At 47.6% G+C, this 27,285-nt stretch overlaps 2 protein-coding genes across 15 annotated transcripts in view; one reads left to right on the top strand and one right to left on the bottom strand.

Annotated features, from left to right (window-relative positions):
• Positions 1 to 9,593, top strand: part of TEX11 (testis expressed 11) — a 38,793-nt gene extending 29,200 nt beyond the window's left edge. Inside the window, exons 25-29 of the mRNA XM_075763274.1 lie at positions 1,488 to 1,637; positions 2,596 to 2,704; positions 3,693 to 3,813; positions 5,565 to 5,729; positions 6,769 to 9,593. Of these exons, the coding sequence (XP_075619389.1) occupies positions 1,488 to 1,637; positions 2,596 to 2,704; positions 3,693 to 3,813; positions 5,565 to 5,729; positions 6,769 to 6,840 (617 nt within the window). The 3' untranslated portion in view covers positions 6,841 to 9,593. The remainder of the gene's footprint in view (positions 1 to 1,487; positions 1,638 to 2,595; positions 2,705 to 3,692; positions 3,814 to 5,564; positions 5,730 to 6,768) is intronic.
• Positions 9,594 to 14,196: 4,603 nt separating this feature from the next.
• DLG3 (discs large MAGUK scaffold protein 3) overlaps positions 14,197 to 27,285 on the bottom strand; it is a 79,131-nt gene continuing 66,042 nt past the window's right edge. For 8 of the 14 annotated variants that reach the window (XM_075763259.1, XM_075763263.1, XM_075763268.1 and 5 more), the window contains 10 exons: positions 25,051 to 25,227; positions 24,164 to 24,239; positions 23,453 to 23,552; positions 20,514 to 20,555; positions 19,753 to 19,803; positions 18,871 to 18,972; positions 18,506 to 18,678; positions 17,853 to 17,962; positions 16,820 to 16,911; positions 14,197 to 15,067 (listed from right to left, as the gene is read on the bottom strand). In XM_075763259.1, coding sequence (XP_075619374.1) covers positions 14,961 to 15,067; positions 16,820 to 16,911; positions 17,853 to 17,962; positions 18,506 to 18,678; positions 18,871 to 18,972; positions 19,753 to 19,803; positions 20,514 to 20,555; positions 23,453 to 23,552; positions 24,164 to 24,239; positions 25,051 to 25,227 — 1,030 coding nt within the window. In that variant the 3' untranslated portion in view covers positions 14,197 to 14,960. Of the gene's footprint in view, positions 15,068 to 16,819; positions 16,912 to 17,852; positions 17,963 to 18,505; positions 18,679 to 18,870; positions 18,973 to 19,752; positions 19,804 to 20,513; positions 20,556 to 21,683; positions 21,730 to 23,452; positions 23,553 to 24,163; positions 24,240 to 25,050; positions 25,228 to 27,285 lie in introns of all 14 variants that reach the window. The other 6 variants (XM_075763261.1, XM_075763265.1, XM_075763267.1 and 3 more) reach the window with 3 other exon arrangements.

Genomic DNA, 27,285 nt, shown 5'->3' with positions numbered 1-27,285 from the left:
AGACTTGGCATGCTTTCACCTGACAGCTGAGATGCTGAGTGACTGTTAGCCTAGAGGATGCCTGCTTCGCTTTTTTGGTAGTATATTGGTAGAAAAATTCCCTTAGATTGGCCTGTAGTCTGATTTCTTTTCAGTTATAGGTTTGGGGCACTCTGGAGTTTCCATTGTAAGATACATTAGTATTTAACTTTTGTCAAGATACATACTTGCTGGGTTTTTTTCACCTTAAAAGTTCAGAATGAAAGGTTCATTATATGGGCTGGATTTGGAACATTCTTTGCCCTTTTGCACCAAAGGCAAGATAACTCAGGAAGACTTCTTCCCTTTTAATTTTCCATCCTTAAAATCCCAAGGGGTTGATTATCTCAGGACAGGGACATACTGGAGTTCACCATTTGTAGAATGGTAGCCTGGTGCTTCCTTCACTTCTTCACAAGACCTTGGATAATGTGTTGACAAGTCTGTTGCCTTGGAGGAAGCTGAGAATGTCTTTTAGATGTAAAAACAAAGGTCTTTGTGATAGTTCAGTAAAGGATTGTTTGGCATTTGTATCAGGCTTACACCTTCCTAACAGTTCTACTGTTCTCCCACCCTTCTTCTGTGTTTAAGGATTTCCTGAGGTTTTTTCTACCAGAAAAGAGGACAAGTCCTCCCCTCCAAGAGGGCTGGAGCACCTCTCCTATGAGGACAGGCTGCGTTGGGATTGTTCAGCCTGGAGAAGAGAAGGCTCTGGGAAGACCTAATTGTGGCCTTCCAGTACCTAAAGGGGGGCTACAGGAAAGAAGGAGAGGGACTGTTCATCAGGGAACATAGTGGTAGGACAAGGGATAATGGGTTTAAGCAAAAAGAGGGTTGATTTAGATTAGATGTTAGAAAGAAATTCTTTACTGTTAGAGTGGTGAGGCACTGGAACAGGTTGCCCAGAGAGGTTGTGGAGACTCCGTCGCTGGAATTGTTTAAGGCCAGATTGGATGGGGCTTTGGGCAACGTGGTCTAGTGGAGGATGTCCTTGCCCATGGCAGGGGGCTTGGAACTAGATGATCTTTGAGGTCCCTTCCAACCCAAACCATTCTATGATTCTATGAAGTCCTATAGAAAAAATTTGAAGCTGATTATAACTTCTTTCATAAGTTGACCTTCTGAGCTGGTAGCCTTCTGTTATATCTTTTACCTGTCTATGAAAATGGCTTTACTAATAGCTATTATCTTGTCTAGGAGGGGTTGCATGACTTTAGCCAATTACAGACAATCCAGATTTTTTATTTTTTTTTTGGGGTGGGGAGAGGCATGGTCATTGGTGGGATGGTGCTTTGCATATCTGAGGCTTCTGTTCAAGACTGTTTCAGAGCTCCACTTGCTCTGCTGTTAAATCTTAAGTACCTTAATGGTTTTCCTGCCTGTTGGAAGCGAACTTTGTACCTTATGGTACACCATGTGGCTTTAAGAAAGTGAATCATTACGTACAAGCAATTCTGTCTCTTCTGTAGGAGATTTTGGTAAAGACCCAACAGACACATTGTTGCTGCTTTATGAATTTGAAGCAAGATCCAAACTGAATGATCCAATGCTACACAACCTTATGGAGTCAGTATGGGAACAACCACAAATAGAGGTCAAGACACTAGAAATCATTGCATGTAAGGACTGCATTTGTACTTTCATAGTTCAAGTCATGAAAAACAGCTTCTGTTGCTCTTTCATGTTCATTTGGGTGACCAGGATTATAATGTATTGTGCAGCATGCAGGGTCTAACCATATATATTTTGTCCAGAAGCAAAGATGCTTAGGATCTCAGCAACAGTAGGAGATCTGTATTTTGAAATACCATATTACGTGGATGGTGAACCAGAAATTTATGATGTCCTTCCATTTCTAGACTGTGAGACATTTGTATAGGTTGTGAGTCTGGAAAAGATTATTCAGATAAACAAGCTCCAAACTGGCAAAGGCCAGAGAATGACCCTAGCTGATTCATGCCCCAGTACAGAAGTTTTAGGATTTGGACTTTGGGTAGATAATGCAGTTTCAACTTCAAGTTAGTGTAGTTAATTTGTAAATGGCACTTCTCTATGCTGTACAATACTTTCATCACAAAGTTCTAGTCATGCTTTCTTGAGAATCTAGAGTAGGATCCAAGGAAGATGAGTAAATTCTATTGTCTTGAGGGAGTACACGCCTGACCTTGGAAACACCATACTGACACCCCATTCCTGCCTAATTTTTCCATCCAGATTTTCATGTTCAAGGAGACAAAACAATACTCTTTACTTTAGGCATGGCTGTGTGTCTCCCCCCACCCCCCCCCACCCCCCCCGTATGTTTGGGTTACTGCACCAGGAATAAACAGCAGTGAGAGTACTTGTAAATTATGAAATCTACTGTGCTTCTGTCTTGTAGTCCTCATTGATGATGTGCACAGTAAGAAAGTAATAGAGAAGCACTAGCTAGTGACCAGCCCAGGCATTAAGCAAATCTCTTTGCCGTTGTTTATCACAAGGAATCTGGCAACATGCTGTAGTTTATTTTAGTGACCAATGAAATTAAAGTCTGGCCTGAGTAATTTCTTCCTTCTCTATTTTTTTCTTGCTTTTAAGCATTAGCAATGGAATCTCCAGCTCGATATCCTGTACTGTGTAAGAAAGCTCTCAAGAGTGCATTAAATCTTCACAGAAAGCAGACTGTCATTGATGCTGTGAAATTTAGGTTAGTGTAATCACATAGCTTTGCCATCAGCCTGTGACTGGAAATGCTGACAGAGAATTTGAAAAAAGTGGATTTTAGCTTATGTGCAAGGTTCCAATTCTTGCTGGCCAACCAATGTACCTCTCAAGTATGACTGTCTAATAGATGTGTTAACTGCAGTTTGTTTACTTGACATATTTTCTGAAACAGTTGTATTTCAAATAAATGAATGTATTGAGGAAGAAAAATGAAAATTGGATCCAGAAGAGGTCTCTGGCTGCTCTTGTGAGGAAGGTGTTAATCTGAAATGTTACCCTGCAGTAGTGAACTAGGTATTTCAAAGACAATGAAGTGAAGAGAAATTAAGGGCTGAGAAGAAAGCCATGAGTTAATGTTAGTTAAGTTAGTGGTAAGTTAGTGATGTGATGTCATACACGATTTATTTTCCTGGGTAACTGACTAATAGCTGTACCTTATGGAATCTGAAAAACAACCTGGTGTGTGTCCTTCTTTCTCACTTGTATCCCATAATGGATTTTTTTCCTCCTTTCCAAGTTCCTTGCAGTAACCACTGGGCAAAGGCAACTGTTAATATTGCCTTTCTCACTTCACACTGAGAAAGACCTGTTTTCAGAAACCGTGTATTTGTTACTGATTTTTTGAGGATGCTGACTACTTAGTTCTTGTTGGTGAAGTTAGAAAAGGTACTTTTTCCTTGCTGTCATGTGTAAAATATTATGTCTGTCTTTCTGTGTTACTTTAGAGCCCAGCAATGAAAATAATGAAGTACTTGCTGCTATTGGCTCTCTTTTTGCATAGTTTGTATGAATGAGATCTGATACTAGGAAAATGTGTGTTTCTGCTATAAGAATGTGAGTGTAGTAAGTACGAAGGTGGATGTGGCTGTCTGACAATCAGAGACATAAGTCAGTGTGCTGCTGATACTAAAAAGTAGCTGTTTCTGCACATAGTATTAATGTTTCCTCTTTTGCTCTGTTTCAATTCTCAGCAAATGCTTACATAGTTTGATTAATCTTTCTTTGCCGACTGGATTAACAGACTTGGATGACTGTGTACTGCAGGAGGTATGGAACTACTTTGAAGATGCTCTGAGTGTAGTCAGCAGCATAGTAAGTTGAACAGGAAAATAAGAGATTGGAGATGATCCTAAGCACACTTTAAAAAAATTATCATTTAAAAAAAATTATCATCAAACTGAGAATAATTAGCGGACTGAACACTATATAGTCTTAGATGTGGAGCAGCTAAGACTTCTTCAGTAAAAGATAGACTGAAATTACCTCAAAAGAAATGCCTCTTGGATATTTATGACTGAATTATGAATTTCCCTGGATTTTGTAAGGGCTTTTTTAGAGACATTTAAGGCCAAATTTTCAGTGTATATTTTAGAAACATCTTGAGCTATAACATCCATCTTTCTCTTGCTTTCTACATTCTTACGCTGAATATGTTTTTTTTTTAAATGCAGATTACTTTTCCAGATCAGTGTAAAGCCAGCTAAAATTTGGATTTGCTTTTTTTTCTCAGCTCTGTTTTGTTAAATGTATTTGGGAACTTAGTACATTACTATTTTTTCCAAATGACCTAGAACTAGATTCCTGTGCTGTCAGTACTTCTGGCACCATGTGTCTGGTTTCTGTGAGGACAGGTATATGGAGAGTAAAATCTTTCTTTCAGTAAGCATTTCTGCTGCTCCTTTCAGGTCTGAAGCATAGTGCTGTACAATGAAGGCAGTTGTACTGAGGAACTCAGACACTTCTACTTAGAATTTCATAGGTAAAAATCAGTTCAGGAGTATTCCTGTTCAGGACTAATGAAACCAATACTATAGCTTCATTCCATTGCATGGCTGTTTCTTTAGTCAGGTTTGAATGTCTCTTCTTTTATAAACGTGACATAAAGATCCACTGTTCCTGACTTCCCAAAAAAGAATGTGTCCACATTCGTGCCTGCCTTTCACTGAAGTTCTCATCTATAACTTTTATAATGTTCTTGTTGAGGGATACAAATGAAATGTTAATGTGGACTGATACTCATAACAGCAAAATATCACAGTACTAGAAGGCCTTCTTTTGCAGTCTTGCTCATGGCAGCAGGTACTAATTGGTACCATGCTAGGAGAAGGACATTGGGGCATCAAGCGGTACATTATCGTCTAGAAAGCTGGTACACCATTCACGATTTATACTTTCTACGCTGCAGTTCAGAAATACACTTTTGGGCCCTCTTAGGATGAGGAATCTCTATCAAAGAGGGAAAAGAAATCCTTCCAGCCTCACCTTAAGGATTTGCATGGCAAATAAATAATTTCTTGTCTTTCCCTTCTCTGACTGAATCATTTCCCCACCAGGTTCAAAGTATTGTTGGGTACTCTGGCTTCTGTTCTGCATTTGTAAGGGCAGCTTTCATTCTGGCAAGCCATTGCCACAGTGCATAGAGAATTTCTGAAGACATAAGAACTGCTGCTTTTAATCTGTAGTGAGCAACTATGTCCTTCTATTCAGTACTGTTTAGATAAACTGGAAAGTACTGCAGCAGCACGTTCAGCCTGTCTGCAGATAGACTGTTGGAAGGCATACTTCCATTCTAGCATCATTTCCAGTCCCACAGAATTGTATTTTCTGACCTACTGATAGGTAATTGCTACATGACTTGCCCATGTTGGAAACAAGCTGTTTGACAGTAGTGCAGATGAACTGTGAAGTACAGGATGGCTCTGAAGGAATTGTCCTTTGCTTAGGAGAAAAAACCCAACTGTTTGCCCACTCTAAAACTGAACTCTAATGCACTCTTGACTTGTCAGGTTTAAAGTGAAGAGTCTATTTTCTGATGAGCTGCTGTTTCTTGTTTGCTACTCCAGGATGCTTACCCAGAGATGGAGATCCTTTGGTTGATGATAAGAGCCTGGAATACAGGAATATTTCAGTATACTGTTGGTAAATATAAGGAAGCTGAGCAGTGGTGTGGATTAGGAATGCGTTTCCTCAATCATTTAGGATCTCTGAAGAAAAGCTATGAAGGCCATGTAAGTGTGAGCAGATGGATTTGAGGATGTGGGATTGGATGACTGGTCTGAATTTGAGATATGGAACTGGGTGAAGAAGATCCACTACAGATGATCTTTAAAGAGTTTCAGAAGAAGCATGGTGCCTAAATATTTTGGAGGAGCTTGATGCTAAAAGATTTTTTTCAAAGTGAGGCCAGAAAAGTTTTGATAGACAATAGAAAGAGTAATGTATCCTTCCTTTACTGGAAGGCTAGTGTAAATGGCTGATTGGAAATAAACTTTTGACTATTTGTGGCCGTGGGAGAACCCTTGTGCCTTGCCTGCTTTCACTAAAGTCAAGGTGCTGTACCAGTTTACTTAAATCAGCTATATGAATACTTTCAAGCTTGGTTTCTAGTATAATCTAATAACTTCTAAATAGGGGTTAAGATGATGTGAATAAAATGATTAAAGCTTATCTTTTCAGGTGTAGCTTAGCCACTTCTTGTGAGGGAGAAATTTCAGGGCTAGTTTATCTGTAAAAAGCAACGATGCTTTTTCTTACTCTATCACAAGTAAGCTGCTCTCTAGAGTTTTTGGCTGGTGCTCCAACCTTGATTGCAACACAGTGCAGCCTGGCTGGTGTATGCAGTCATCATTCATTCTCATATGCACAAACTGGGCAATCAAGAGCTGGTTGCAACTTTTATGCCATTTTAAGTACATCAGTTAAGACAATAAGAATTGAGATCAGTCCCTTCCAAACTCAACCATTCTGTGATTCTGTGAATATGTTTATTCACTCATGTAAGACCCAGCTATAAACTGTGCTTTGTCAGTATAATTAAAACCACCTTTGTTAGGTTGCACTGATTGAACTTTTTTTTTTTCTCTTAAACCACTGCATTTAAATCTCTGCTAAAATCTGTACATGAATCTGAAATTTTAGGTTTAGAAACTAGTGGTAGCCTCCCACCCATTCCCTTGTTTCTGTTCCCTGTCACTTTGTTATATTATCTAGTTGAATGATAGAACTTTATCCATCCTTGTTGACAACTGTGGTGCTTATATTCTCCAGATGATTGGCCTTTACAGTGAGGTTCTGGACAAACTGGACAGAGCAAAAGGATTTGTTCCAAATGAAGAGTAATGAGTCACAACTGCAAAAAAAGGAGGACAGCAGTCTCTCTTGGAAACATTCTGCTGAATAAAAGAGACTGTCAGCTCTGAGAAGGCCACAGGGTCATGGGAGCAGTGGAAAAGAAACCAGGATCTCCTCCTTATTGGCAATTAAGATACGTACTTTTTAGGATGTGTTTATTGAATAAATGTAATTGTTTTCCTCTAGGGAATAACTTTCATTCTCTGGAGCTATATAACACTTAGAAATGAATACATAACTTTTTCATGAGATGCGTCTGCTGTTGTGTAACAGGTTGGTTTAAATACCTGATTTTAGTAGTAAGTGGCAATGAGAAAAGTATTCCAAGACTAGGCATCTTCTCTGGATGTCATAGCTGCCTTGCTACATAAGTATTTATCAGATTGTTTAGGTTTTGGTCCATTTCAGTATGGACAAGAATTCAGAGCTGTTTGCCAGTTTCACAATTAGTTAGAATAAAAAAAAGCAGGTACTATTTAGCTCACAGACAAAGCTAAAGCTGATAGATGTATACTGATTGCTTTTCAGTTAGGGCTGCTGCGCTATGGGAACCAGGTACAAGGCAGGTCAAAGTAAAGACAATATGTTGTGTCTTTTGTTTGATAGACCACGTACATTTGCATAACCTATAACTGGGCATACATCCTACAAGTGGATTCTTTTGCTGTTCCTTTAAAAGGATATTCAGGCACTCTACGGAACACTGTAACAGTCATTTCAGGTCCTCTGGTTTGCTTATTAGAAAGCTAAAAGTGCTTTTCTGCTTATTCTTTACAGACATTACATGGAAGACAGGGCTGATGGACAGCATTATAAAATCATCTGGTTTGAGATTAAGATTAATTTTGTTTTTAAAATTTAAAAATATATTTTACTTGGAACCAGATTATTAAAGCCTATTCAGATAGAGAACAGGGCCACTAACAGCAGGATGGTGACTACAGAAAAGAAGAAATTGCATTAGTCATAGTCCCTTCTGAAAGCCTGATACACTCTGGAAGAAGAGCGGAGTAGTGTGCTTTGTGGTCAGGGCCAAGAAGTAATGAAAGTCAGCTGCATTGCAGTCTCCATCAATGCTCCATGTCTGTTGTCTTTTCATAGTCTGAGTAAATCAAATATTAGTGATTTCTGCTTTTTGTACACACCAGGCACCGCTTTGCATCCTGCGGCTGAAGCTAGAAACCAGCCCTTAGCATAGCTGCCACATCCTCATGTCTGTTGGGCAGCTGGATACAGGATCATTTCCTGAAGGCAGGTACATGCAGACATGTAAGTCAGTGTGGCATTTACAGCAGCATTAAGTAGGAACATTGAGTACTAGATGCTTTGCAGTACTGCACAGGTTAGTATCAGCCTCTGGATAATAGTGCGAGAATGGGACTCTCTCAAGGAGTGAATTATGTTGAAGGTGGCAACCAGGGAAGTATTGGGAAGTTTATAGCATCTGGTGCCAGTGATAGCAAGATACTGGATGCTACAGCTGAGACTGGTGCTGCTTGAGCTGTCCCCCTGCTAAAGAGTTTGTTGTGAAGTGTCTTTTTACTCTTCAGGCTCAGCTAGATAGAACTATGTATTGGTAGGAACAGGAAGGTACCTTTGTGGAAATAGCCAAGCAGGATGCAAAGATGAAAGTAAAAATACTTACGTTCAACTGGAAGTTATGTACATGTTCTTATTCCCGAGATCTACCACAGAACCTTTATTCTTCAGGCTGAGGTAGCATAAGCAGTGGAAGCCACTTCCACTGAACTTCAGTGGCACTCTGTTTATGGTATTCAGAAAAATCACCCAGGCTGCCTAATGCAGGTGGCCCCCATGAGACAGACATAGGAGGATGGATCTGTTTAGAGTAAATTCTCCACCTAGTGTGCTCAGTTCACCAGGTCTAATTTGGATCTCTGTGAGCTTCTCCTTTCAGATCTTTAATGCACAATGTGCTGTCTAACTAAGAAATGCCTTTGAACCCGTAAAAAGTCACGCCTTGAACAGTTTTGGAAATGCATACTGTATCACATTAATGCAGGGACTGTAAATGATACTGTAGAGTCAAAGGCATCCATTGCTGCCTGTAGTATCTCCTGGCTTTAATTACTGTTCTCAGTTCTGACTTGCACAAATACATAAACAGGTAAAGGTGTCACACTGTACCAGATGAGAAGGTCATGTTTGCCTAGTAAGTGTAGCAGGTCATTAAATATAGCCATAGAAGGCAGCAAGCATTAAATGTGTTTTTGCCTACAGCCAGAATTGTTTGAATTTTTTCCTTGGAGATGCTCAGTTTGATTTCTTCTATGCTACAGACTTTACTAAGGAGTCCAGATCAGTTACAAACTGCTGATAGTACTTCTCACCTCTTCTCTGCACATTTTTGCATTGTACATTTTATTCCAGGCTTAGTATTTACCATAGGTTTTAAATAGGGCAAGAATTCATCTCCTAGTTGAATCAGACCTTAATTAGCTGGATTTCCAGTGACCATTCCCAATAGGTAGTTTGTGTGCAGTCACTCTGCTTTGCAGATGTTTGTGCACTGAGTTTGCTAGTGTAGATGCAGGCTGGTCCAGTGTTTATTTTCCTAGGTTAAATGTTGCTTGATGGTTAAGTAGCCCAGCTAGGATGACTGTGAAATATAAATCTTTTTAAGCCAACAATAGCTGATCTGGAAAAACAAAAAAATCAGTGCTGCTCATTCTTCCCCCTCTTCTCTTTTTATTGATCACTGTTGTGTTGGAGCATCATTTCAGCTTAGAGTCTGGGGTGCTCATGCTGAGATGTAACTTTTTGCTCCAGAGGGTGGCATTGCAGCAGTAGTTTCTGATTTATGCATTATTGTGGAAGCTACAGCATGTGCTGGACACTTGCTCTGTGACTGGAGGGTTCCTCCTTGGTTCCTCCTTGCTTCTGAGAACGTAAGTGTATACTCTAGGGCAGTAGTTCACAAACTTCACCCACCTGTATTTTATGTCCTTTTTTCCTGATCTGCTAATTTCTTAACTGTTTAGGGAGCAGCAACAGTCTAGAGGCACAAGGGAAATCCAGTGTGACTTGGAGAATGTGTCTAGGGAGAGAGTGCTTTTACCACCCAGACCCTAGGAATGGGAACCTGCCCAGGAAGAAAAAAGTCCTTGCTGAGAAGATTCTGGGAGGGGGGGCAGGGCAGAGAAGACAGAGCCATAGCTGCTGAGTCCTGGAGCCCCTTCTGCCACCTCTTACCCAGAGGCACCTGCAGGAGGAGCACTGGCTGCACTGAGTGGTCTGGAGAGGCAGGAACCAAGAGGGGCTGGTCTGGCCACTAGCATTTAGAATTGAAGTGATCACAGTAATCAAGATAATTGGAAGAGGGCTGAAGCTCATTAGAGGATTGGGCAGAAGCTTTTGTCAAGTAGTGCACTGGAACTAAGGGAGGAAATACCACTGCCAGCCCTGTAGGTGAGCCAAATGTGGCCTCAGCAAGGTACTGCTAGTGCCATAGTGCTCCTGTGTGCTTCCACCATTAACATGCTGCACTGACTGACCCAAACAATCAATGTTTTTCCTTAGGGTTAAAAAACCCTAAAGTCAAACAACATGATCCTCATTTTGGAGGCAAGGGATATAAATAAACACTAAAGGTCAGGGGGTATCTAAGGATTCTTCAAGGAAAGAGAGGCCTTTAACATGATAACTTTACCTGCTTTGCAGCAGATGCTTTAGTGGAATGAATCCTGCTGTGACAGCTTGAGGAAAGCAGAGAAGAGCTGCCAAGCATCACTAGCAAGAAAAGCTGCATCTAAGACAGCTGTCCAGGTGCCTGTATCTCAGGCACCAATGGGGAGAAAAATTTTGAGAAAACTATTATTCCGTTAAAACCCCTCTTCTAGTAGCCTCACAGATTCTGTGCTTCTCTGCTTAACAAGGGCCAAGACAGTTAACCAGAGCTGCAGACAGAAGCATAGACATGTTTCTCTATAGTACAAGCAGCTTATGGTCTAATTTTCTAGAAGTGTCTTAGGGCAGATTAGTTTCATGCCTAGTGCAGGCATCTGTAGCAGGAAATCTTGGGAGAGAAAAGAACCACCCCTCTGTACATTTCACAATGAGCAGGACCATTAACAGGACAATGTTCTGCTATTGTAAGGTTCAGAAGGACTTTGCTAAGGTCCTGGTAGGCAGAGCAATTTGTCTTTAGCCAGAAAAATAGCTTGTTAAAAAGTTTCAAAAGAGCAATTTCTTTTTTCCCTTCATATCACCCTCATTCTCTTAGCGTGTGGGTTACTCTTCCAGTGGTTGTCTCTACCTTACAGCAGTGGCACAATTTGAGAACGTAACTCCACGTTCCTCTCCCCCCTGGAACCTTAACATTTCACTGTTGGAGTCAATCAAGAGGACACATCATGCACTGTCTAGGGAAGAGTGTTTGCAGATCTACATACTGCATCTCAGAGTTACTGCAACTCAGACTTACTGAAACTAACTTTGTGGACTGGATGGAGAAGCCTGGCAGCTACCGTGGCAGCCATTAACAGACAATGTTCCTGTGATGCTTAACTTCAACAATTTCATCATTCCAAATCCATCGCTATGTAAGGAAGCAGTCTGACATTTTGGGAGTGGTAATGCTAGCATCAGATCTGCTTAGCAACTGTTTAATCTTACAGTGTTTTATGGACAACTGTTGATCTGATCAGTTAAAGGAGTTTCTAAACTGTATTATTTGTCCAATGAGTTTCATAAACTGTGTACTGTCTGCAAGCAGTACAATACCCCCCACTCCCCTGAAATCTCACTTCACTTGTGTGCAGTTTGAAGGGAAAAAAAAAATTTTCAGGATTTAAAAAACAAAATCCTCTCACCTTTCAATTAACTCAGCTACATTACAAATCAGATTCAGGCAGGAATGTATAGTGATACCCCATTAACAACATTTGTCTTCAGGCGAACACTCCTGTTTTCTGCACTTAAAGGTATTAGAAAAAGATACTAGTTGTCTTCACAAATTCTTTCTTCTTTTCTGTATAAACAGCATGTTAAACTGTAAAAAGATGCTATATATTAGCTGAACTATATAGTTACTTTGCTGTCTTTATATCTGATACAGGTACAGTTATGTACCAGCATATAAACCCTATTATTTGATCTGCACTTGTAAAGCAAACTCCCCACAATTCAAGCCAAGACCCAAAACACATTTACGGTGTCAGGTCATCAGACTGGAGTCAACCTGTTTTGTAACAACCCAACCAAAAGAACTTTTTGGTGGCCTGGTTACAGCTGTACATAAGGCTACTTCCTTTTTTTTTTTTTTTTTTTTTTTAAAATTTCCTTTTTCTTGTTAGGCAAGGTCTCAAGGACCAACTTACACTAAAAAAAAAGCTTTTTTTTTTTTAAACCACTGTCAACACTCAAGTTTGCCATGGCGAGACCATATCAGCAGTTGTTAACATCAGTGCCAAACAGATCTGGCACACAATGATGGACTCTACAAGAAGGTCTCAAAGACAGAGTTCTTTGCAACTCTCTGTTTATTAAAAATATATGTCTCCTTGGAAGAAACACTGGTAACCAACTAGTGTTGTCATGATCGATTCGATACTGTCAGCTATGCCATGGAGCACATAATCTTTTTCTCCATGTGACTTGATGAGAGGGAGACAGGCTATTAGGGGGGAAAAAAGAAAAAGGAAACAAAAGAGGAACATGTGACTAGCATCTTAAGGACTTTTGTTTCACTTACTTGCTCCACTTCTCCAGGGACCAATATTTAAAGCAGCCGTAGCAAGACCAGTGGGGGCAAGGGCCTAGATGCCAAACAGGAATCCATTGCCAAAGTTCACTCCTTTAGGTGTCACTGACAGCAGAAGCCCTCCTGCCCTCCACTATGCTAGCGGCCGCATCTTTTCTGCAGTGCTGCTTTCTGTCCCAGGAAGCTGGTTGGTCCCTGCAGGTCTCCTTGTGATGCTGGATGAGTAAAGACAGCTTCTCACCTGACAGTACATGTGCAGTCTTACAACAGTTCTCATTCACAATGAAAACCATGGTCTCTGCACACCATGGACTGACTGACACACCAATAACCATGACCTTCAGGAAACAGGACCAGCACCCCGTGTGTTCACTTACCCCTATAATGTAGGGGGAGGGAGAATGGGCCAAGACTTACCAGCTTGTGCTCATACAGTGACCTCCTTTGTTCAGGTGCTTGGCATCGTGTCTGAGAAACAGCATTTGCCAGTTCTTTGCAAGGTGGTAGCGTTCTTTTACCTGTACTATGAGTACCCGGCAACATAGCTCCTCAAAAACTGTGCAAGTTTCCACTCAGCTTCACACAAGGCTCTGTTCCCATGGAGTCCCATTCAAGTGTGGAAGCCAAAGTGTCCTCAAAGAGACATTCCTCAGCTTAGGGCTAAATGTCTCAGCACCAACGGTCACCTCACTTGAAAAATCCCAATGCACAGCAGGTAGGTGCAGCTCTGCATCCTCCTGCCCCACAGGCCTGTGAGCACAGGGCCCCCAATTCAGTGTTCTAAGGTGACTTTGCGAGGAAGCAGAGCCAAATTTCAGAAAGAGATTTACGCAGAGATGTCAGGGACAGAACCAGGTGACGCAGCTGTGCATTTGCATACCAAGCCCAAGTTCCCAGAGTATCAGATGTGGTCCCTGCTGTGCTGGAAGGATGGCTCTTCCCCTGGGAAGGCCACAACCACCACCTGCATGCAGCAGAGCCAGGAATTTGGCATGGAGCAGGGAAGAGAGGGAGGAAGTTTCTCAATTCTGTTACTGATTTAGAAAAGTGTGAACATCCTTCCGAGGCACAGCTAGGGGCTTTTCCTGCCAGTGGCTAATGCAGCAGGGAATGCCAGCGTGCTGCCACAAACTAGAATGGGTCATTTCACCTGCACCCACAGGTACAGGGCCAGCCCAACATCCCAGGTTTTCCACAGCAACACAGGATAGCGAGTACATTTGTTCCATGTGGCTGGTAGAGTATGTCCTCACTAAACACGGCAGATCTAGATTCTATTTACAATAGAGCCAGCTTAAAAAATAAGTTTAAAAAAACCTGGATTTTTACCCATTCAGTTCATTATTAACAAGAGAAAAATGGAATAATGAAGGAAAAAAAAAAGCACCAATACAGCAACACAATATGGTTTTGGTTTAAAATCAGCTTAAAAAAAAAAAATAGAACCAAAAGGAAACCTCTCATGCAAACACATAAGGTAGTATGTAAAACAATGTGCAATTTAATGTGTAGTATCATCCATTCTCTTACTCTGCAGCCTCCTGCTCAGTCTCTTGTCTCCCAGCCTCACTTAGATTAGCTGCTGCTCTTTGCTGTGTTATTCTGGACCTCTGGTCCATTCTGCACAGGCAGTGTACCAGTCTCTGCTCTGCCTCATAGACCCAGGGTGGCTGGCAGGAGGCTGGCCCCGAGGGGAGACGCTTCCAAAGCACCTGGTACCGTTTTGAGCTCTTCCTGCCCAAGTGGACTCCCTACGCCCAGCGGTTGGGACAGAGAAACTGAAAGATCCTTGCAACGATACAATACTTTTAAGAGAGGTCCCTCAGGTTTCCTAGTCCACATACATATATATATATATAATATATATATAATATCTCTCTCTATATTATATATAAATTACATATACAGATAAATAAAATTATTTCTGCTGCCTTTCTGTTGCACTGTTCAGAGCTGCTAGACAGTCAGTCACACTTGGAAAAAATGCCCCTGGAGCTCCGATGCTAGCTCATGTGCTCAGAGTCCATTGTTTCACTTGTTTCTTACGTTAGTCCTTAGCTGCCTCCTCCCATCTTGATTCTTGGTTTAGTTTAATAATAATAATAATAATAATAATAATAATAATAAAAAAACGACCTTGAATGGGTTCTCATCTGTCTCTAATGGAGCAGTGGGAAGGTCCATGCAGGAACAGTGGGAACAGTCACGTGATGGATGAGATCATCCCAACAAAAGAAACAGGACTAGAAAACTCAATTTTGCGACGATCTAAAAAAGGGGGCAGGAATAGTTTTCATATCCCCCCCCCCCACCTTGGGGCAGAGGGCTTGGGTGGGGTGGGACTTCGGAGATCTTCTGCTCACAGGGAAGCAGGTGGGGGATATCTTCAGAGTTTCTCTGGGGATGGGACCCAGATGTAGTGCCCGGACTGGTCCTCAATGATCTGTTTGATTTTGCTGTAAATCTCTTCAAGAGAGTCTCCTTGTACAATGGCTGGAAGAGGACACAACAAGCAAGACTTTGAGCATCAGGCAGCACTGTACCTTCCCTTGCCACAAGTTTCAGGAAAGGCCTTTGCTCTGCACCAAAGGGGCAGATGTAGTGCAGCCACCAATTAATGAACAACCCATGTCAAAGGAGCTCTAACAGGTGCATGATGACACAGAGGGTTAACCCAGCATGTCCAAGGGGATTAGTGAGAGCTGATCCTGTGCTGGCAGAGCTCCTCATGTGTGTGACATGCCAGCCAGGTTCTCCACAACTGCTGCTAATCAGCTTTGCCAACTGTGTCACACCACTGCACCGAGGCTACGGGAAGCTGGCCCTGGCACTGCTGCACTGAATGGGAAGGCCTCATGCAGATTAGCTGGTATGCACTGAGCATCTGCCCTGAGGTGCCGTATTTGTCCACCCCCTCTGGTCGGCTGCTCAGGGCTCCTTATGTTTGTTGCGTCCTCTGCTGTGCGGTAGAATCGCAGCACTGTCAGGCTGGAAAAGACCAGCTTATGGCTGTCACCCCCAGCAGTAACTCTCGCCCAAAGACCAGCGACAGTCTTGCTGCTTAGTACGGACACAATACTGTGCTTCCTACATCAGAGGAAGATGCACGTGGAGGGCCAAAGCCTTCTGGTAATTTCAGCCTGCCTCTGTAGCCCAGCCAGGACCATCCTCCAGCATCTCTGTTCCCTCACTAGACGTTCCTGGCACAGAACTTGCTACAGCGACCATCTCTCTGCCCATTACCTACTTTCAACAATGAGTTTCAAAGAGTGTTCCTTCCCCAGGTCAACTTCAAACTCACTGTCCAAGCACACAACTGCATGCTGAGGGTCTGACAAAACTGCAGCATGTGCTTCCTTTGTGCTTTTCCTGGAAGAGCAGCTGGCAGCTCTAGAACTGCTGCCCGGGACAGGAGGCCTGGGGAAAGCTTTTACACAGTTTGTATCCATGCATTTCCTCAGCTGAGATCCATTTTTTTTAAAACATTCTGCTTGGGATTTTTCCCAGTAGCTGTTAGATGGGTAATACAGGGTTTGGCAGGATTATCACTCCTCAACTTTAGGAGAAACAGTTACTGCGCTGGAGGAAAGATGGAAGACCAGTTTCTCTGCCTTTTTGCCTGTCCATGGTTATCCAGAATTAAACATTACAAACATTGGTTCTTTAATGCACAGGGACGTCTGTGTCACAAGCAGGTCATCTCTGCTGGCACAAAGTGCCAGGCATCCCCTGACTGGCTCTTCAGCAAAGACTACTTTGGAAGCCAGCCAAACTTCCAGTTTTTTTCTGGGAGATGTTTTGAAATAACTCAGGATAGTTTACGCCATTTAGGTCACTAATTTTTTATCTTTCCTCTTTGAAACAACTCTTTTTGAAAACGCTCCTCTTTCGCCTGTGCAGTTTTATTTCCTGTAGCCTTGTAGCACCCTGAATCTATGCTACGCTTTCCCTGCCTGCAGATTTTTTTCTTTTTTTATTATTATTAAAGTTGGTGATAAGCTTTCACAAACTCAGAAAATCCTGCCTGACAACTTGTCTACTTCTCCAGAGCTGGTTTACTCTTATCCACTGATCTTGAAGCAGTTCCTTTGCAGAGCCCTGCTGGCAAAGTGCCATTTCCTTTTTGCTTTGCTGAAGCTGGACTTTTTCCCATGACCCTGCAGTAAGCCAGTGCTGGTAGAGAGGTCACAGCTGCCAGCTGGAAAAATAAAATAAATCAGATACAAGCCTGTTCAGGACACTCACCTGTAAAATACTCTCCAAACTCTTGCTCAAGTTTCATGGCTTTGTCAAAGACCTTGTTGGCCTGTTCGTACGTCTGTCTCCGGTTCATCTCCCTGCCATGTACAAAAACCCAGAAACTTAGCTCTTTCTCTTAGCAATGAACAGAAGCAAAAATCCCCCGTGGAACCAACGTGCCTGGGAAGCCTCTGCACACCAGGAAAGGAAGCTCTGTAGGGCCCAGCTCTCAAAGGCAGGATCCTGCCCCACACCTCCTCTGATGCCTTGGCATTTCATCTCAACTTCCAACAGTTCTTCCCATCACCCACCCCCCCCCTTTCACCATAGCACAGAAGTGGACTCAAATGCAGACCTCTGAATTTGCAAGACTGCTGCAGAAGTCTCCCTGCTTTTCCAAAGCCTGTCATCACCCTTCTAGCCTAGGTTGCCTCATCTTCATCAACATCCAAATAAGCAATTTGACCCCTTCTGGCTTGAGAAGGGGTTTTCCCAGTCCCGTCGGTGCCAGCAGAGTCTCTTCTGATCTCAGAGTCCATCTCTAGCTACCGAATCTCCTCACAGATAATACTCTCTGCTGCTGCTTGGAAAAGTTGCAAGTTCAGCTCTTGCATCCTTTCCAGCCTGCGCTCCCTAGGGCCAGGAGCAGCAGGACAAGCAGAAGTTCCTCCTTAGGCACAAAGGAAATGTCTCCTCTCTGCTCCCCAGGGCTGTCCTGGCTCAGCCACTGTCCAGCTGTGATCCACCACTACAGGCTGTCAGCAACTCTGCTGGCTGGATTCAGGGCCCCAGTGAGCAGGTTACATCAGGCACATAAGGGATCATTTTTAGATTTCCCATGGATAATCCTTTTAGGGGCGAATGAAGGGCTTTAAGCTGGAGCAATCCATGGGCCCTGCTCCTCTTAACAAGGGACAAGTTCAGCACCAGCAGCAACCTCCGCTGCTTTCTAAAAGGCAGGGGCAGCAGACATACAAACCCCCGATGCACCAGAGCTGCTCGCCCTGGAGAGGCACAGAAGATGTGGCATTGCACTTACATGAGCGCTTCAACGGATTTTGGTTTGATGAAAATGGCAATGGGATAAAGTTGTGCTTGTTGCAACCTCTTGATAGCATTGCCAGACACATCCAGGATGCAGTGTTTCCCCTGGAAAGGAGACAATTGGAATCAGACCTACCCACACAGTCTACGCCGTGCAGAAAATAGCTTGCTTATACAGATGTGCTTACAAAAGAGAGGAGCCACAGAGATGCAACACCAGTCCTGAGACACAAGCAAAGTCCCAGTGGCCTTACGTTCCTGCCTGCTTAGAGTAGGGCAGCAGCAATGCAAAGTGACGGAACCTTTCTCTGAACACATGAAACAATTTACAAGCCGTTGGTACACTGCATTACTCCTGTGGAGGAAATGCCACTGCTTCGAGGAGTGCAGTCAGGCACCTTTGCCCTGTGAGCTCCCGAGCACAAGGCTGGTGTCGCCAGTGCCAGGCTTTCAGGTGGAGTTTGGATGACAGAGGTATGACACCAAGGTGGAGTAATGCGGCTGAGGAAAGCAGCCATGTGGCTTGGCAGGACTCTGGAAGGAGGAGAGGCTTGTGCCATGCTTGTTTAATGTGGTTACAGTCCTTTGTTAACAATATGAGAGGAGGGTAACTGTGTCCTGGTCCCAGGAATGCCACCCGACACTCACCCTCTCTGCCACTGCCCGCACTGACTGAATGCTGGTCCCGTAGAGATTGTCGTTGAACTGCCCAGCCTCTATGAACTTGTTGTCCTGGATGTCTTTCTCCATCTGTTCACGGGATACGACAAAGTGGTAGTCTTGTCCATCCACCTCATTCTCACGCCGAGGCCTGGTAGTGTCTGAAGGAGAGCAGGCATCATGAATGAACTCGGAGCGATGCACACCAAATCTCCTGGGAGGGAGATAACCCACCCATGTTCCCAGCTCCCTCCCCATGCTGCGGGGGAGGGGGTCCCTTAGACCCTGCAAGTAGCAGAGCCACTGCTCTCCCCTCCCTCCAGCAAGGGCACCAAGTGCCAGCTGGGACTTACGTGGCACGCAGGAACCAAACTTGTGTGGGAATTCGGAGATGAGGTCATCGTTAATTCGGTCCTTTGTCGGCCCCAGGATGATCACTGGCCTCGCATAGTGAACTGCGAACAAGAGCCACAACCTGAGGCCCCGTCTGTGCTGCAGGCAGCTGACCCTATGGCCACTTTTGGCATCAACCTGCCCTCTCCCTGCTGGCAGTGTGTGCTCCTGCTCACATGGGCACCCAAAGGTGCCTCTTCTGTGCAAGTTTATCTCCTCCTGGTCACATCTCCTTCCCATCTGACTGACACCATCTGATCAGCCCTGGGAAGGTGCTGCAGGTCTCTGGGGTTGCAGATGAGCAAAGCTACTCCCTTGCTCAGGGCAGGAGCCAGACAAGCGAGACAGCTGGGCGAGGATGCCACAGAGCTGGGGGAGTGATGGCAGCCTAAGAGTCTGATCCAGCTTCTGGGAAGGAGAGACCACTGAGGCTGGGACTATTCAGCCTGTGAAAGGGTCTGCAGGGATTGAGCATCAAACAGGGTTAAATGCTGGGAGGTTGCTCTGCAGCAGTGACCTGGCCTGAGGCAGGGGGGGATAATCCCATCCTCAGCTGGGGACTAAAGCCCAGCTTAATTTTAGCTCTGGATCTCTCCCTTGGTCTTCAGACCAGGTCACAAGTCTTTTCTGTTGGTTAAAAAGGGGTGATCAAGGCCAGGGAAAGCCCCGTGAAGTGGTGTGCATGCCTGGCACCCCTGCTGCAGGCAACGGACAAGAAGCTCCACTTGTGTGGAGCATTGTGCTGATATAGCACAGGAGGGCACATCGGTTGCCCTGGCTGTGTGAGGGACACAGGTGCCCATGCAGGAGTGGGCACAGGGCAGCTCAGTGCCAGGACTTACTTTCTTGCCGCGTCACTGGCTCGTACGACAGGATGGTGTCCTCTTGTCCTTCTGCAACAGAGCCAGGGAGAGGCCCGTGAGTGCTTGCAGCAGCTCTCAGCTTCTCTGCACCCATGAGGGGCTGGCTCCTGCCCCCACCAGCCTCCCATAGCCCTGGGGACACCTCCAGGCTGCCCTCATCATGCCACCAGCTGACGTGAAGTGTCACGGACATGCAGTTACCAGCCCTTGATCCACATTAATTATTCATGTCCCAGCTCTAGGTCAAGCCTTTTTCCCTCCCTGCTGCTGTAGGCTCAGGGCCCACTGAGACACACCATCCTCCCTGCAGGGTGGACAGCAGATGTGCTGCAGATATTTAGAGCACTCACTGGGGATAAAGACAGCGTTCACTGCAGCTGGACTCCCGTGCTCTTGTACAGGCTGGGGCTCCAGGAGCCACCTATGCTACAGACCCAGTCTCGGGCCATTGCTTCCCGTAACAGGTACTGAGGATGGGGGACTACCATGGACTGGGAACCTGCTACCTAGCCTTGGAGCGGAGCCCTGCAGCCAAGAGAGAGAGCAAGGAAGCAGGCAGACTTGCTCCTGCCCCCCAGCCCCTGCTTCCCTCTTACCCCTGAGGAAGGACATGGCCGCAGCATCTCAGGACCAGCCTCTGAACAGAACCACCACCGGGACAAGATGGAAGTGCCAAAACATGCACACACATACATACACACACGTGCACAGGGGTAGGAGACCAGGTGAGATGCACTTACTGGAACTGCTCTCGCTGTCACTGGTGTTTGATGTCACGCCCTCTGCAAAGCAACCAGAGAGACCCCCTTTAGAACAGGGGTGGAAGACATGGGGGCACCCTGGCTGTCACCCAGCACTACTAGGCCAGGGCAGGGCAGCACTGGCCTCCCAAAAAACCCACACCCCAGCAGCTGCTGGGACAAGCCTGTGCCATACGGGCAGGACAGCATCCTTGCCCTTTGCTGGGAAACCAGGAACATGCAGGGGGATGCTTGGCTACCCTAGGAGAAGGCAGGGATGCAAGGAAGGGGCTGCCTGGCAGGCGTGGGCAGGCATGTGCAGGCACTGGGCTTCCCAGGCCGAGGGAGGGAAGGTGAGATGCATGGGGAGGAGGGTGCTGGCAGGGGGAGCGGGTGCAGCATGCACATAGGGGGCACGGAACGGCATGGCTCCATGCCAGCACGGGGACTGGGGGGGCCTACCTCTGGGGAGGGGCTGGGACTCAGAGGCAAGACAGTGAAAGGATGGGACAGAGTTTGGGGCTTTGCTTGCTCAGGCTGATCCCAGTGCTGCAACCACCCAACAGGGGCTTGATGGCCACTTCTTGCGCCCAGTTGGGCTCTGCACTGGTCAGGGGGGCTGCAGAGCTTGGCAGGGGACTCGCAGCCAGGAGGGGCAAGGAGGGGCTCCCACCATTGTTGTTTTGCAGCTCTGGGTACATGGTGTCCCAGAGGAAGGTGGCAACACTTCAAAACACTGTCACCCACCCCACTCAGAGGGGACTTGTCATGGTCACAGCCACCTCGCACCAGCACTGGCAATGACTCTGAGTCTCTGAGCACTAAACCAGCAGCCAGCCCAGGTAGCAGCATGAGGAAGAAGAGGATGAGGAGGTACAGCTCACCCCGGGTGCAGTGGGCAGCCCTCAGCTGGGCACGCTTAGGGCACAGCCAACATCCCCAAGCAATCTCCCCCATCCCCTCCCACGTGCAGCAGCAACACGCCCTCAAGCCCAGCAGCCTCTGCCAGCAGAAGCGGTGTTCCCCAGCAGAGGAGCAGCGCCCGTGGGGCTCCTCGTTCCCCACACCCAGAGAAGCGCAGCTGCCCCAGCTGGAGCCGAGCCATTCCCCAGGCACCAGCAGGCATGCCAGCCATGGAAAGTGAACAATGCACATCAAAATTCAACTTACTCAGGTTCTTTGCTCCATAATAATCGTCACTTAACCCAGGGAAGTCCTGATTTCACAGACAGCAAGGGGAAGAGAGGGAGAGAAGAGAGTGCGGGAGAGGGCAGTCAGAGGGATGGGGGAGACAGAGCCAGACCAGCATTAGTGACAGGAGTGCAGAACGGCCCAGAGCTGCAACTGCAAGTGAGGTTAAGTATTTTCAGAGCTGACGCCATCAGCCCACTGCCAACGTCTTGCCTTGTGCAGCTGGACACCCCCATTGAGCTCATCCTCTTTGCCAAAGAGTCCTCAAGGGCCACCCTGGGTCTGGGGAGCACAGGACAGCCATGGCAGCATCTGCTGGCACCGAGTGGTTCTAGCCCCAAGCTGCTAGCAAGCAGGGCCGAGGTTTTTCTCTGTGATGCCTCATGGGGTGTACTGGCAGGGTGCAGCAGTTCTGTACTCCCCTGGAACAGCCCAGCCACTCTGGGGGCAGACATGACACAGTCAGCCCTCTACCTCGTAGCAGGGGGGCATGATTTTCCCCACTTATGTGTGTTAGCTGCCCACACCCCAGGGCTTGCATGGGACATGGAAACATGGGGGAAGGACCTCCACTGCAAGCTGGGCTGGACAGTGGCAGAGCATGCAGAGAGTGCTGGCTGCAGGTCTTGACAGGCTGACGAAGAGCGTTGCCTGCCCCATTCCCATGCCATACGTCACTGCACTGCAGGGCTGGCCAAGAACAGTGCCCCAGCAAGACCCCAGCTCCCCTAGAGAGCTGACTGGAGCCCAGCCACCTCCAGGCACTATGAGAGATACTCGGACACACAGACAACCTTAAGCACAGGCCAGAGGCTTGTGCTGGTTGCTAAGCCCATTAGAAGCTGGCATCAGCCTGGCATGGGCAGCAGTGGGATGTGGGCAGCCCAGCATCAACCTCCTGCTTCTGCATCACACCCAGGAGAGCCACTGGAGAGGACGGGATGTGCTCACTGTGCTGTCAGCAGGGCAGAGACACTGCTCTGCTTTGCCCACCTCCTCTTCCCAAAGGTGTGAGGACTGTGATTCTCTGTCTGGACACTTGCCGAAGAGGTGGATGCAGTTTAGCATCTGGAAGGAGGAGGGGCTGGGTTCAGCAAGCAGCTCCACTGCTGCCCACGTCAGGATTTGGGGCAACAAGCTGAATGCCCTGCCTTCGCTGGGAGCCCCCGGGTGCTGCAGGTGAGAACTGGAACTCCCACAACATCTGCAAAACTACCAAAGATGTGCCTCATCACAGGTGGGTGGCTCTTCCACCGGCAAGGGCATAGCTCCCCTGTGCCCACAGGATTCAACCTGTGGGAAGGGCTCCCAGATGGGAATACATAGCTGTGAGTCACTTCTAGGGGAGATGAGAAATGCAGCTGGGACTTCCCCAGGCCCTCAGTCCTGATGGGGACAGAAGCTCTGCAGCCCCTCACTTGGAGGGGAGCAGCCCTTGGCAGGCAGAGGGAGCAGAGCCCACAGCAGAGAGGGGAGAGCAGGGGGGAGGCAGAGCAGGGGGTCAGGTGGGTGTAAAGCTGGATGAAAGGATGAAGACATTGAACATGAGAGAAAGAGAGCACCAGCCTGCAGCCACTGCTTTCGTTTCAAGCTCTGGTTTCTCTCTAGCTACTGGCACGACTGTGGAGCACAAACCTGAACATGGGCAGATGCCAGCACCCCAGCTACAGAAATGTGCCAAATCTCTCCCCTCAAGGCAAGGGACCCAAGGGTCACACAGTTGCCCTCTCTGGCCAGCTGCTACTTACGTTCCTGTCCGCTGCTCTCCTGGGCCAGGTTCTCTTTGCTCTTGTAAAATGGAAACTTTCGAGAGAGGCGGAAACTCTTTTTATGTTTCGTTTTGATTGACTGAAGAACATGGAGATGGAAGGGAGGACAGAAAAAACAATGGTGTTTAATGCACGTGGGAAAAATTAAAATGAAGAGACAATGAGGAGCTGTGTCAGGGCAGTTACCCTCAAATGAAATCATGGAGATTACATGAAAACCATAATGCAGGAAAAAAATTAAGCATGGAAAAAAAAACATGTGGCAGGGATGCCGGGAAGCTGATGGGGCAATCAGCAGCTCTGCAGTGGTAGCCAGGACATTCTCCCTTCCTTGTCCACTCGCTAAGTGCTCTGTGGGAGGGGTGAGGGCAGCTACCTGCACCTGCATGAGCTGCCTGCAATCAGCTCCCAGCCATAGGTTGCAGTGGGATGTGCTCTGCTCCCCCACCACTCCAACCAGAGGTCCTTCCCCAAAACTTTTGCACCATCCTGGGTTCCTCTGCTAACCCCCTGCACAGTCACAGAGAATTCATGCCGAGCAGGTGCGGGCCTGGGGCAGGTCCAGTTGCGCTGCTCTTTGCTTTGGGATTGCTCCAGCCACCCCACTGGGAGCTCTGGCTGCTGGGACTCATCCTGCCCCCACTAGCTACCAGCTCCAGGCACCCCACGGAGCCCCAGCTCAGCACTTACCCTGTTGGACTCAATCATGCCAGTCCTGGCGTGGAACTTCACTGTTTTCAACCGCGCTCTCTCCTTCTTTTCCACCCTGATCAGAGGTTAAAGGGGAGAAAGAGCCGCTAGTCCTGTTGCATGTACCCTCCGTTCCGCCACCGTGGCTCCCCAGGATGCTCCGTGCACCCTCGGGTGGTGGCCCTGTTGGCGAAGGGCAGCTCCTTCCCAGAGAGGGATGGAGGTGGAGCTGCCTGCCTGGGGTCTGGCCGAGGCCAGTGTCTGCAGGAGCAGGAGAGGAGACAAGCCAGCCTTCCTGGCAGGGGAGGGATGGAGGACAGAGATGGGGCTGGCTCCACTGACCTGAAGGGAGTAGCAGCCAGCTCCTCTGCTCTCTGTGCCTTCCCATCTCATGGGACCTGGCTCGTAGAGCTAAGCAGGTTGTCAAGAGGACACAAAGAGCAGCCCACAGTCACTGCTGTGACTCTGCTCTCACTTAAGAGCCCCAGACTGGCTCTCCATCCCCACGGGGACCACAGAGGGGGCTGAGCACTCCCCTGCTCACCTGGAGTCTCACCCAACTTTAGAGAATATCTCCTAGGGAGACCTGCACACAGCCCCAGCTTGCAGCTGTGGTGCCCTTCATGCTGCACAGCCACGGAGGGACAGGTGGGCTGGGACCACAAGGAGATCCCACCCAACTTTAGAGAATATCTCCTAGGGAGACCTGCACACAGCCCCAGCTTGCAGCTGTGGTGCCCTTCATGCTGCACAGCCACGGAGGGGCAGGTGGGCTGGGACCACAAGGAGATCCCACCCTGAGCAGACCCCAAGGGCTGCAAGGCTCACAGAGGCTGGGGAGCTCCAGGAGGCACCACATGTGAGAGGTCCTGCTGACAGACACTCACCTTTTCTTGCTGGGGATGACCCCAATCTGCTCGCTCTCGCCATGGGGTGTGACAAGCCTGGCTTGCCACCACTCATCATCAGAGGCATTGATGACATGCAGGATGTCCCCATAGGAGAAGCTGAGCCCTTGGCTGGGCAAGCAACTGTCCCGGGTCCGGTCATAGTCAAACAGGGCTCTGTGGAAGAGCAGAGAGAAGAGCAATGCCTTTCCTAAGCATGGCCAGGCAGGGAGGGCAGCAGCACTGCTGACCTCCTGGGGCACTGCCACCTTCATACCTTGAAGGATTTAAACTCAAACTTTGGGGAAGCCTCCTGGCAAGGCGAGTGGTGCCATGCAGCCACCAGCACACCCCTCCCACTGGCGGGCTCAACACAAGCCTCAAAGCGTGCAATACAGGAATAACAGTGCTGGACCAAACCAACTTGCTCTTGACCTTAGCTGGGAGAGGCACATGAGCCACAGATGCATTGAAGGCGGCTGTGGTTAGTGAGCAGGCAAAGCTCACGTGGCCTCAAGAAAGCAGCAACATGCAGGAGGGCAGTGGGGAGCTGAGGTGCAGCACTGCTCCCCACCATCCCTCCCGAGTGGCCGCAGGGCCAAGGAGAGGGATGAGGAACACCAGGCCCCACTGCTGGTGGGTGGTTGCACAGACACAGACCCCGGGGCGCTTTGAGCATGTGCTTTATTTATGTACAGGGGTACATTAGAACCTGTGAATTAGCAATACATCTGAGTGTATATATATCTGCTGCCACAACTGATCCTTTTCAGACTCCTAAATACTTCCCCTGAGAACAGTTTATTTAGTTTAAAATTATCTTCAACATTAAACTAACCAGCTACAGAAAAGATTTTTTTTTTAAACTAGAGGAGCACCAACACCCTTCCTGCTCACACTTTATCGCACACAGCACTGCAGCCCGTACCTGCAAGCTGCTCTCAGTGGCTTCACGTGCAAGTCATTCTACTAATTTCAGATCTCAAACCATGCCTGCTTTGATATATCCACTTTGCAACAAACTAAACCAAGAGAACAGTCACTAAAAGCACCACTGCCAGCAGCACAACCTCTGTATTCACTCCTGGGACATTGGCCCCATTGACACCCCAGCCCAACACAAGCCCTGGCACTACAAACACTGGCTGGCTGCTGGTTTAATTCTAGCACTAACAAGCCTTCCTCAACCAGGAGAGACACTCTCTGCTCTGTTCATTTCCCCTTTCCACTACAGAGACTCCTAAGGCAGTCTGAAATCACACAGTGGCAAGTCCCCTTGGAGCAGCAGAGCTGGGAGGGCACTTCTTCAGCCAGATCCCTGCTCCCTGCCAGGGGAGTGTCAGGTGAACCTTTTGGGTCACTTTGGACTGGGTCAAAGCAGGTGGTCTCAAATGGGGAGGAGGAGAACAAGGGCTGCCCTGTGGCTTGGGGAGGGCTCTTTGGGACGAGACCCGATGCAGCCCTATGCATCCAGCCACCAGGTTGCTCTCCCTTGCCTAGCTTGCTCAGGGCTGGGGCAGCTCTTGTACTCAGTCTCTCTGCACTCAAGCGTGGCCCCCGGCATGCCAAAGCCAGCAGCAAACCAGCACGGTGTGCTTTGGCTGGTTGCAAACAACCCTCGCAGGCAGCTCCTGGCCAAAAGATAAGGCTTGTGCCTGGCCGACGGGCCCCTGAGAGGCCAGTACTGCCGTAAGCAAAGCAGGAGCCAAGGCCCTGGGGAACTGGTCAGGCCGGTTCCCAAACCGAGGTGGGCTGTGGGGCATCCTGCCCACACCCTGCCCTGCAGAGCGGTGCAGGCCACAGCTCCCTGTCTCCTACTGCAGCAGCCATGGGCATCCCACGGCAGGCACAGCAAGATTTGTGCAGGGGCCAGACACGTGTGAAGCAGAGGCATGAGGCACACAGCATGAGCTGCCAGGAGAGCAGATGGTTTGGCTGGAGGGCAGGGGAGCAGTGCCAGGGACTCGCCATAGCTTCCTCCCGGTGCCCAGGCACAACGCCTGCCTGACCCCCATCCCCGCCCCAGTGCCTGTGGACTTTGCCCTGCAGCAGCACAGGCAGGCAGACAGCAGGTGAACCTGCCTTGGCCCTGCTGCGCAGCTGAAGCTCCAAAACACACAGTGAGCGCCAGCACCCCCAAATTGGTTCCAGCAGGCAGTTGAGTGCCTCACTCTAGCCCTGTTGACAGCATGTGAGGTGCAACACAGCTTCACGGGGCTGACTCAAGCAGTTGGG

The sequence above is a fragment of the Balearica regulorum genome, chromosome 11 (genome assembly GCF_011004875.1).
Source record: "Balearica regulorum gibbericeps isolate bBalReg1 chromosome 11, bBalReg1.pri, whole genome shotgun sequence".
NCBI lineage: Eukaryota > Metazoa > Chordata > Aves > Gruiformes > Gruidae > Balearica > Balearica regulorum.
This window is presented reverse-complemented; position numbering and strand designations above follow the sequence as displayed.